Source organism: Spinacia oleracea, chromosome 4 (assembly GCF_020520425.1).
Source record: "Spinacia oleracea cultivar Varoflay chromosome 4, BTI_SOV_V1, whole genome shotgun sequence".
NCBI lineage: Eukaryota > Viridiplantae > Streptophyta > Magnoliopsida > Caryophyllales > Amaranthaceae > Spinacia > Spinacia oleracea.
The window spans coordinates 142,244,807-142,257,242 of record NC_079490.1 but is presented as its reverse complement, the minus strand read 5'-3'; the positions used below and the strand labels follow the sequence as shown (position 1 = coordinate 142,257,242).

The window sequence follows — 12,436 nt, the reverse complement described above, 5'->3', positions numbered from 1 at the left end:
GAACATTACTAAGGATGTCTTTTGACGCAAAAGAAGTAGAAACTCCTGGATAAAAAACAAAGATATACACGCATTTGAGTGTTCACAACACTAATAAGTACAGTAATAACTGCTAAAAGTTAGGCACGAAATGATAAAATAAGAACAAAATGAATGTAAACATCATAGTTTTGCAAGTTGCAGAGCAATGCATAAATTCTTGCCAAAGGATCATATCCAGGTTTTGACACTTGGATCACAACAACCATGCTCACTATGTAGAGAATACTTACTAAGGCTGATAAGTGACAAGGTAGGTAGGTATAAATGATTAAAAAAAGGGATTTTTGTCGGAAAGGACCTTTTAAAATTAAAAAATTGTGATAAAGGACCTTTTAAAAAAAAAGTTGTGAGATAGGACCTAAAATCGAATTTTTGTTGTGAATTGGGACCTTCACCCATTTTCCGGTGATTGACTCAATTTTTCTGGCGTTGACCCACGCGTGCGGGTCACGTTCCTAATAATTTTTTTTTCTGTTAGATTCCCTCCCATTCCCCCTAACCTGCCAAATTAACCCTTAAAAAAACTTCTGCACTCTTTTTCCTCGTTTATCTTCAGGTCGTATTCCCTAACAGTGAGGGTTCTGTGAATCGGCTCTTGTCTTGTTACCCAGTGTTTTTGTGATAACCCCGAAAAGGAGCTTGAGTTTGCGACTGGTAAATACAAAGCAATCTGAAAAGGAGCATTTGATTGTTTCAATACACCCAATCTGGAATACCTCTCCGTAGATGATGACTCGTGTTCCCATTATATGGTGAAAGATCTATCGTGGATTCGTGGGTATCGGCTTTGGGCTTTGTCAATTATGAAGCCACATACCTTGATGATTTAGTTCCCAAGTACATACACCACCTCCTTGATTGGTTTTTAAAGGGGATTGCCGCCACTGAACTTCTTACATTGAGTTGGAGTACTGTATATCTAAGTTTTCGCTCTTTGTTTAAGTATAAAGTGGGTTACATTACCAATCTTGATATAGCGTGCAAAATATTTTTTTGGAGATAAACCCTAACATCCATAATAATCAAATTGTTCGAATTGAAGCAAATAAATTGGGGCTTTTTCCCTCACCTTGTTCGAATAGCAACGAATTAAAAGGGACAAACAACGATTTTTTGTAAGCAATCGTTCACGAATTGATGAAGCTTGACGAAGAAGATGAAGTGAACAGAGCAACGAGGAGAGAGAGCAGGTTTTTTTTAGGGTTAATCAGGTAGTTAAGGGGGTGGATATGGAGGGAAATCTAAAAGGGGAAAAAAATATATTTTTTATTACGCACGTGACTCACACGCACTAGTCAACGCCGGAAAAACTGGGTCAATCACCGGAAAATGGATGAAGGTCCCAATTTACAACAAAAAATCGATTTTAGGTCCTATCTCACAACTTTTTTTTAAAAGGTCCTTTATCACAATTTTTTGAATTTAAAAGGTCCTTTCTGACAAAAAATCCTTAGAAAAATGATCAAGTTTCAATGAAGAGCCACTGGGAAACTTGGTAACCTGGAGACGAGGGTTGATAGAAACACGATAAGAACATTCAACTTTTGTATTCCCAGCCTTCTAAGAAAATGAGAGGCTACAGAAATTCCAACTCAATTGTAGTCCTTCGACATTGTCCTAGGTGTTAATGTCTATGCCAACACATTTAAGCCCAATTGTTAGGCGATCCATCACATTAAGATCATAGGGTTAAACCTCTCATGCCATTTCCTAGGATACACTCAAGCAACCTCTTACAACAACCGAGCCAACTTATGACCAGTCTATCATTAACAAGCATAAACATCCATTGACTTTATTCAGCCATAAAATCACATCTACAGAGAGGTCAATTAACTAAGAGATCCAAAAAAATTGACCAAAATCCAGTAGCTTAGCTACAATCAGAAACCAATATATACAAAATCTATATCAACAACTAGTAAACCAAGACCCTAAGCCACAATCAAGTAATGCAACAAAGTCGTATTATAAACGAAGTCACCGCAAAAACAAATTGTAAAACATAACTTTAGAAAACTCAAAATCAAAACAAGATATAAAAACGTGTAGAAAACATAACTTCAAAAATATCGAAATCAAAACAAGAAAACACAAAAGCAAATAATAAAAATCAACATCTAAATTGAAATTGAATAAGGTAATCAATTCGATGATATTTTAGGTATTACCAGGCCAAGAAGACGAATTGTGGTGTGCAGACGACAATGAAGCATAAAAATCTGAAATTCCAAAGCCCAACAATATCATCTTCAAGCTCTTCAATCTATTAAGAAAACCAAGGTGGAAAGAAAGAGAACATCCATACTCCCCACAACAAGAAAATACACAAGGAACCAAAAGAAAGTTCCTTTCACATCTTTTCCCTCAGAATATTCCGTTTCTGAGAGGAGGAGGAAATTGGAATAACTTGAGATACAGGAGGAACGAATTAAGGTGTTGACTCCTATTATGTCCTAAACAGAAACCTAAAATGACCTAAACCAATCTCTCAACAACCAGAAACCCAAAAATTTACATCAAATTAAAAGGTCAAATGGAGAACAACAAATCAACCCTAAAAATAATTACATCAGATAATATAATACAACGAATTTTTAAAACTAGATTAATTATGCTTAATTATTTTTATTTAGCTAAAATAGTTTTAAATCCTAATTTCGAACTTTATTTTAATTAACAAAATTTTATTTCACTTGAATTTTTAATATCGATTACACGATTTATTTTTCTGATTTTATAATATAATTACATATTTACAAACTTAACAACCTTTTTAAATCTTAATTATTTTTGGATTTCTGATAATTTCGAATCGTTCTTATTTTATACGGAAACTAAATTTATTTTTTGTTAACGATATTTTTGTAAAGAATTATTTTAGCTAACCAATTTTCTGAAATTTGCCTAACTTTGTTAAATTACTAAAATGCCCCTTAAGAGCACAATTTTCTTTTGGCTTCTCTTACTTGCTCTTCACGTACAAGAATGAAGGAATTCCTTCATTCCTCCCCACCCTCAATTCAGTCTACATTCAACCCTTAAGCCCCAAGCAATTTTTCCTTCCAATTCACTCTACTTGACTCTACAAATCAGCCATAAATTCAACTACATTCTAACCAAAAATAAAAATCAATTTTCATTTTTCATTTCTCTTTTTTTCTGTGAATTGAACCATCAAAATCACCACCGAAAACCACCGTGAACACCACCATCCTCTGCCGCCACCACGGCCAACCACCCAGCCGCACCACCGGGCTGTCTCAGACAACCACCACCACAGCACGCACCCCACTGTCTCCCCTGCTCTTTTCCCACCCCCTCCTTCGAACTCCCCTGCTTCTCTCTCTCTCTTTGCCCCGCTGCACACCAACGCCACACACCACCATCCCCGGCCACCCTCACAAGTTGTCAACCAACCTCCACCCCTATCATTTACGGCAAACCGCCGCTGCCACTGCCCAGAACCGCCCAACCCACCACCTCGAACTTCCCTGTTTTGAACGAACTCCCTCTCCCCCTCCTTGTTGTTTCGCCGCCGTGAACCAACCACCACCATCACCGTCGCCTCCAGCGCAGGTTCGCGCTGCTGCACCGCCCAGCTCAGCCGCCCTCCCTCCTCTCCTCTCCTCTCCTACTCCCCTTCGTGTTTCCTTGCCTTCCCTGTTCTTCGTGTCAGTTAAAAAAAAAAGAAAACGAGTTCCAGTAATTGGAACTTTGTTCTTTCATTTCTCAAATTAAGCCCAACTCTTGTTTTGGCCCAATACCCCAAAGCAAGCTCCATCCTTTCTAAGGACTCGTGTTAATCCATTGTTACTTTGTTTTAATAGAAATTTAATTGATAATTTCAGATTTATATTTTGACTGAAATTTTGATGTAAATAATATTTTCGTTAATTTATGAAATTTAAATAATATATATATATATATATATATATATATATATATATATATATATATATATATATATATATATATATATAGAGTGAAATGACATTTAATAATATTTTCAAAGATTATATTTTTATTAAATTAATTATTTCAAAATTCACTATCTATAAATTGATTATTTATAAAATATTAGTTTTTAAGTATTTATCGTTTTAATAACTAATTCAATAACTTAATATTTTGAATGAATTCAGACTCGGAGCTCAGGAAGAACGAACCAACGAAAGACTTAGCAAATCGCGGAAGTGAGGTAATGGCTATTGCTAGTACTCACAATCCCCTTATAAATATGATTTATGAAAATATAACGTTATGATTGGATTTATGAATTAAATGTTTTGACATGTTTTATGGATTGTGGGAATGAATTATATATGATTTGATTGAATTATTCTTTATAATATGATTTGATTGAGTTTTCTCGTAAAATGATGTTTATACACTACGCCAAAAAATGCCTTTTATAGCGCTTAATATGGTCTTTTACAACGCTTCATGAAGTGCTGTTGATGGTTCCGCTATTAAAGGTAAAACGTACTTTTGACAGCGCTTGTCAAAAGCGCTATAAAATGTACTGTTAGGATAATTCAAATATTTCTTTTATAGCACATTATAAGCGCTATTAAATGTGTGCTGTTAAAGATTTTACCGCCAACTTTTAAATTATTTTACAATAGCAAACGTATATGAAGCGCTATTATATTAAAGTAATTTTTCAAATTTCTTTTTCATAATTTCACGTGCTGCAATATATTCCATTTTATGCCCAAAATAACTATACATATTTCAAAATACCAAAAATGCCATATATTGTAGAGTAGTAAATAGTTGAACATTAATTTCCAAACGTCAATGAATTTTGCAACACTATAATAAAACTGATTACATAAATATGTTCTAAAATAAAAACGAACAATGCACACAAGATAAATCAATCACTAGAGTTATTTTTTTCTTCCTTCAACGTAGCCTAGATACTGAGTGTAAGAGCAGCTCCAATAAGTCTATAGTCCAAAACTTCAACAACCAACCAAGTGAAAAGTAAATGCAACAAGAACACTCCAACAGACATGTATGCTAAAGGGTTGACAATAGATGAGCTTGAAGGAACCTCATGTCACTAGCTAGAATAAAAACCAACAAAGGGAGAATTAGTCAGCTGCTGCTGCTGACATCAGCTTACTGTGTTACTGCTGCTGACTATTTACTGCTACTGTGTGGGGTAGAGCTATATTAGCGGATGTGCTTGAAGTTGTTGGTGTCTAAGCTAGCATATCCTCTACGAGCATGATTTTGATGATATAAATGTCCCTTTGCAGCCTTCTTCGCGGCTGCACTCTTCTCCTACAACAACAACAACAACAAAGCCTTAGTCTCAAAATTTTTCGGGGTCGGCTAACATGAATCGACATAGTAGATCGTAATTAACTCACTGTGACCAATCAAACATGACCAATCAAACAAGAAAGGAGCCGGAAGTTAAAAGACTGAATAAGGAAGAGGTAGAAAGTGAAATTAATGAAAGTAAAATAAGATGAAATTATATATGGGTGAAAGTTGTGAAAGGAAGCTCTAATTCAAGCTTCACTGATAGACTAACTTTCTAAAAATCACATTTAGCTAATCCATTCAGGGGCTAAACAACATTTACCTTTACATGTGGGATGATCATTTGCTGTTTAGCCGAATAGCTACAGTTATATCTCGCATCTCAACCTGCATGTACAACAAATTATATCTTGATAACATCCTCAACTATTTTGGTAATGACAGTCTATTTAGAAAATACTTAATATTAAGTTATTAACTGACCCATTCAGGGAAATGCATTTGTGCCAATGCTTCACTAAGTCGTATTAAACTCTCCAGCTGCCTAGGTGTTGCAGTTATAACCTGTTCATAATTGAAATACATGGATCCTATAAGCACCACTTTTATACTTCCACAATATAGGTAGAATATTTAACAATGTATCTGGGTTTTGCAGTTGTATACCATCTTACTACTTCTTGGAAAGTTTCCTCTTCTTCTAATCTCAGCTGCCTAAAATTCGGTACTACAGAATACCTCTTTAGTTTTGTTCCAATAATTTGATCAACCTGCTTTTATCACCTTTCTTTAACAACCTGAAAAGATCAAATTTCCATTAGTTCAAAATGTCAGAATAAATTTTGGCATAACTATAAACATGCCCTTCATAGCTCATGAACATGCAACATACTGCAGAACCATTTGTTCCCTCACGTGTTGCTTGCTCCTAGTGCAATTCAAAGCCAGCATTCTCCAGCTTGCTCCACCGTCCCCCACAAAAGAAGATGCTAAAATTGATCGCTTTTAGCCTTTGTTTGATCTGCATCTTTAGGATGTTAGTGTGTGGGTCAACTATGCACGATGGGAGGAGTCACAGAAGAAATTTGAACATGCTCGCTCGGTTTGGGAGCGCACTTTGGAGGTTGATTATAGAAACTATACCTTATGGCTAAAATACGCAGACATGGAGATGAAGAATAAGTTCATAAACCATGCGCGGAATGTGTGGGAACATGCTGTCTCTTTGCTCCACAAAGTAGATCAACTGTGGTTAAAATATATCCATATGGAGGAGATGCTTGGCAATGTGGCTGGTGCTAGACAGATTTTCGAGAGATGGATGCAGTGGCATCCCGATCATCAAGGATGGCGCTCCTACATTAAGTTTGAGTTGCGTTACAATGAGATTGACCTGGCCAGGAAAATATACGAGAGACCTGTGCAATGTCACCCAAAGGCTGATGCATGGATTCACTATGCAAAGTTTAAATTGAAAAATAGGGAAATTGCTCGAGCTAGGAATTGCTATGAGAGAGCAGTTGACAAGTTGGCAGATGATGAAGAAGCAGAGCAGCTGTTTGTGGCTTTTGCTGAATTTGAGGAAAGGTGCAAGGAGACAGAGCGTGCTAGATGTATCTATAAAATCGCACTGGACCATATACCTAAAGGACGGGCTGAGGAGGTTTATAAAAAGTTTGTCGCATTTGAGAAGCAGTATGGGGACAAGGAGGGTATTAATGACGCCATTGTGGGAAAAAGGAGGTTTCAGTATGAGGATGAACTCAGAAAGAACTCCCTTAACTGTGACATTGGGTTTGATTACATTCGTTTGGAAGAAAGTGTTGGTGTCAAAGACAAAGTAAGAGACCTATATGAGAGGGCTATATCCAGTGTCCCACCAGCTGAGGAGAAACGCTAATTGCAAAGGTAATTTGCGGTTCTTTGCGGTTAACTTCAATCAGCAAACCGAAATTAACTTCAATCTAAACGTGATTTTTTCTTCCATTAATCTAGGCAATTGTGAGCTAATCTCAGGAAAAGATAATTCAACAAAAACGTAATACTTCAGTGCAATCATGAAATCAAATAATTCAACAAGTTATTATCAACATAAAGAATCATACCCAATTACTATCTAAATACGCTATGTATCCCAATTCAGAGGAATAAAACCCTAAAACCCATAATTAAACAAATCCTAATTGAATCCAAACCCCCTTCCCCCACAAAACCAATTCTAGTGAATTGATTACCAATAATAATACACTTAAAACACAAATTAGGAACAACCAAACATAAATAAGCAGAACTCCACAAATTTTATAGATGGATTACCTTGAAATTCGATTTTTCCTTGAGAAGAAGCCTGCCGGTTGAACGAAATGCCACCACCTGAAGGAAATCGCCATTGCTTGAAAGATATCGGTGCCGTGTGAAGGATTTTTGAAGGTTGGTTTCGCCATCAATCGCGTGAAAGATTTCACTATCGTTTGAGGATTTTTGAAGTCTAGTTTCGCCGTCAATCGAAAGTTCTTAGGTTTTGAGGCTTTTAGGTTTGGAAGAGAAAGCTGGGGGCAACGGTTCAGTTTTTGTTGAGCTTGAAGAAAATTTAGGCGGTTCTTTTCTTAATTTATGTTTTTTTTTAAAAATATTTTGTATAAGCTTTAATAGCGTTTTTATTAAAAGTCCTATAATAAATTTATAATATGATAGCGTGTGTTTATAGAGCCCTATAATATTTTGTACATATGACAATGTTTTTTCAATAAGCGCTATAATATGTTGTTTTTAATACCTTTAACAGGGAAAGGAGCAAAAGCGCTATTAAAAAGGCGCTATTAAATGACATTTCTGTAGTAGTGTTACATGACGCAATGATATTTTATTGATCCCAGGATCTAAATGATGTTTTATGATCTAAAAGAGCTATGATAAATACAAAATCCAAGACTTAGAAAAATTACATACAACATGATAAATGAAAGTGAAAGACCTGGTTCGTCTGGCAGTATATAAACTACTATCTTCCTATCTACTGGTCATGCATGTACCTATGGACACCTGTCCACCCATGGATTACGAGCCCAGGCTCCCAAGGTTTATGAGCCCAGGCTCAGGGCCCAGGCCCCATGTTACCAGTTTGATGATGAGCCCAGGATCTTATGGGCCCAGGCCCTAGTGGAGAATTCCTTCACGGTTCGTACTTGCCGACAACTAGCATGTTAATTTGAAAAGTTATGAATGAATTAAATATGATGTTTTATTAAATGTTTTACTTATTCTATTATCCCAGTGTTATTAAATAAAATGAATTGAAATGAAATTACATTGCTAGAATAGTTCGTTACTGAGTCTTCGGCTCACCGTTTTGTTTTCTGTTTTAGGTATTGATGGGGTCGATGGACACGAGTAGTAACGATGCCACGAACGAAGCCCACAACAAGCGCAACATTCACGATGACGTTGTCCACAATGATGTTTTCCATGATGATTCCTATGACGACCAATATATAGAAGACCGCAAGGAGACGATGGAACGATTAGGAACCGTAAGTACGATGTTAGCTGAATCGATCAAAGACTCTCGGAAAAATAAAGACGCTAATGAGAACAAGAATGTGTCACTATTCAAGAAATTTTCACCCTCGAATCCACCAATCTATGACGGCAAGCCAATTCGATGGAATTCAAAGACTGGATCAATCATACCAATCAACCATTCGAGACTTTGCAATGCCCGACGAATAGAAAACAAATGTCGTGAAGAAACGAATACGTGTTATCGATGTGGAGGAAAGATCATTTCGTCAGAGACTGTCCTAAACCACCTTCCACGAATACTGGAGGAGCAACCTCGAACGATCACGGACGAAGAAACGATGTTAGGGTTAATCATAATTCATCACGACCACCAATATATGTAAGAGCTTACATTATGAAAGACGAAGATGACGCCAACGCTGATATTATTTTAATTTAGCTCTCTCTCACTTTGGATCTGAACTTCCCTTGTTTTCATGTTTATCATGTCATGTTATGAGTTTCCTACCCTAGACAGACTAGGAAAAGTTTAAGCATTGTTGTTTTCTTGGAAGAAGTTAAGTTAAGCACAGTTCGAACTCAAAGATTTTGTGGATATAAATTGTTTTGAGGAATTTTTATGGTCATGAAATCTTTAAGGATGGTATAAATGTTGGATACCAAACGAGCATAAGGTTATATTTCATGAGTGGATGATCACTAATTAAGTTGAGGTTATTCTAGGTTTGAAGTGTTCAAATTATGAATGGAATTGATTCTAGGGTTACCTAGCTTCCCGTGTTATCCATGATGAATATTTTGGTGTATAAGTACAAAAGTCTAGTATCTAAAAGATGTTTGATATGCCTCTATTAAGGAAGCTAAGAAGTTATAAATAAATTTTACGAACCACATGAGTCATGGTAGAAGACCCGTTTTAGTTGACACATGAATAAGATTTTAAGGATTTTATCAAAAGGAGTTATCAAGAATTAGTCTATAAAAAAGGGTCGAATAATAGAGTATCGAAAGAGCATGAGTTTGTATTTCGTAAGTGGCGAATCAACAATTAAATCGAGGTTTAAAGCATTGAAGTTATGATTGAAATTGATTCTTAGATTACCTTTCCGCATAATTTATAAGGATTATTTTTGTGTAAAAGGATGCTTGATAATCTCCATAAAGGAAGTTGAACTAGAGAATGTAAGGTGTTGCAAAAATGTTACGTATGATTTATGATGGAAACATGAAACTGAGTTTACATAAAGCTTTGAGGATCTTACCAAGGTAAGTTACCGAGAATTAGTCTGTCTATCAGGTTGATGGTATCAATGAATGCTATGAAATTCGAAAGAATTATGAATTATTGAGGAATGCAATGGAGTTGAGAATAGAAAATCGACGAAATGACATGTCTGTAAAACCAGTTAGTCTGAACTAAGTTTTCTGGGAGCTAGATCGTTCTGATAAAGGCATGCTTGATGGCTTAGCATTATCCGCAAAATACGAGATTTTTCAACTTAAGGATAAGTAATGAAGTCATATGTCCAGCGATGTATTTCTAGTCACATGATTGGACTCGAACCCCTGCAACAAACGTAGTGAACGAAATTATTCAACATAGAAGAAAAGATCGGAGATCGAAATCAAAACGTATCAAATAATGAAAGTCAACAACAAGATTCCTGCAGCAAAGGAGCCAATAGCAAATGGAAACGGAATATCCCTAATTATTCGCCTAAGAACGATATGATGTATAAATCACGATGTTAGATGTAAACGTGTTATGAATCAACCATGCTCGTGTGATAGATCAAATGATTATGATATGAATGTTATGCTTATGATGAATGTGAAATTTTCACTTAAGAATTATGTCTTTATGATATGCTTTATGGATTATGTTTATGCTGAAATGATTATATTGATAATAACTAAACGTTATACAAGCAAGACGTCTCCGATGGAAGTTCTCCTGAGCTCAGAGTACGAGATTGATATAATAAATTATTTTACACATTATTTGAGTATTGCAATTGATAGATAAATATTTATTTTTATATATACGTATATTTTCAGAATTATAATTTTAAAGTTACTATTTTTGGTAGAAAACATTTTCAAACAACATATCACTAAGTAAAATGGGATCCTAGTCTAAGCTAACAAGTTTACCCCTTTTATGTTCTTTGCTCCTCGATCCTATTTTATGAAGTAAATTGGAGATACGAAAGACGATGGCGGAATAAAATTGACCTTAATGACGATTAAGGATCAATATATAAATTTTTCCCCTTTTGTGTTCTCTACTCTTCGATTCTAGGTCTCGAGTTGAAGTGGAGTCCTAAATGATGATGGCGGAATGAAGGCTAGACACTGTAAGAATTGAAATTGTGAGATCTTGGTTTTAAAATAAAACATCATACTTTTATTCGAGCGTTTTCAATTTTCAACAATCAATTTATAAATCTAATTTTCAAGCTTCGAGGACGAAACTTTTTCTAAGGGGGTAAGAATGTAATACCCTGAATTTTTAAAACTCGATTAATTATGCTTAATTATTTTTATTTAGCTAAATTTGTTTTAAATCCTAATTTCGAACTTTATTTTAAATAAAGAAATTTTATTTCACTTGAATTTTTAATATTGATTACACGATTTATTGTTCGGATTTTATAATTTAATTTCATATTTACAAACTTAACAACCTTTTAAAATCTTAATTATTTTCGTATTTCTGATAATTTCGAAACGTTCTTATTTTATACGGAAACTAAATTTATTTTTATAAATAATTATTTTCACTAACCATTTCTATTTTTAGTAGTTTCAGAAAATAGAAACCAATTTTCTGAAATTTGCCTAACTTTGTTAAATTACTAAAATGCCCTTTAAGAGTACAATTTTCTTTTGGCTTCTCTTCCTTCCTCTTCACGTACAAGAATGAAGGAATTCCTTCATTACTCCCCACCCTCTATTCAGTCTACATTCAACCCTTAAGCCCCAAGCAATTTTTCCTTCCAATTCACTCTACTTGACTCTACAAATCAGACATAATTTCAACTAAATTCTAACCAAAAACAAAATCAATTTTCAATTTTAATTTCTCTTGTTTTCTGTGAATTGAACCATCAAAATCAACACCGAAAACCACCGTGAACACCACCATCCTCTGCCGCCACCACGGCCAACCACCCAGCCACACCACCGGGCTGTCTCAGTCAACCACCACCACCGCACGCACCCCACTGTCTCCCCTACTCTTTTCCCACCCCCTCCTTCGAACTCCCCTGCCTCTCTCTCTCTCTTTACCCTGCTGCACACCAACGCCACACACCACCATCCCCGGCCACCCTCACCAGTTGTCAACCAACTTCCACCCCTATAATTTCCGGCAAATCGCCGCTGCCACTGCCCAGAACCTCCCAACCCACCACCTCGAACTTCCCTGTTTTGAACGACCTCCCTCTCCCCCTCCTTGTTGTTTCGCCGCCGTGAACCAAACACCACCATCACTGTCGCCTCCAGCGCGGGTTCGCGCTGCTGCGCCGCCCAGCTCAGCCACCCTCCCTCCTCTCCTCTCCTCCTCCTCTTCGTGCTTCCTTGCCTTCCC

The 12,436-nt window shown here is 36.1% G+C and overlaps 1 protein-coding gene across 1 annotated transcript; it reads left to right on the top strand.

Moving 5' to 3' along the window:
- The first annotated feature begins 5,961 nt into the window (after positions 1–5,961).
- Positions 5,962–7,222, top strand: LOC110804734 (uncharacterized). The gene is made up of 2 exons (XM_022010346.2): positions 5,962–6,009; positions 6,356–7,222. Exons 1-2 carry the CDS (start codon positions 5,962–5,964, stop codon positions 7,220–7,222), a joined length of 915 nt encoding a protein of 304 aa, XP_021866038.1.
- Positions 7,223–12,436: the final 5,214 nt, after the last annotated feature.

Bases quoted from the DNA above. Each gene is read 5' to 3' on its own strand.
- LOC110804734 (XM_022010346.2), top strand. From the start codon at position 5,962: ATGTATCTGGGTTTTGCAGTTGTATACCATCTTACTACTTCTTGGAAA. The intron at 6,010-6,355 runs GTTTCCTCTTCT...CTGCATCTTTAG, and splicing joins ATCTTACTACTTCTTGGAAA to GATGTTAGTGTGTGGGTCAA.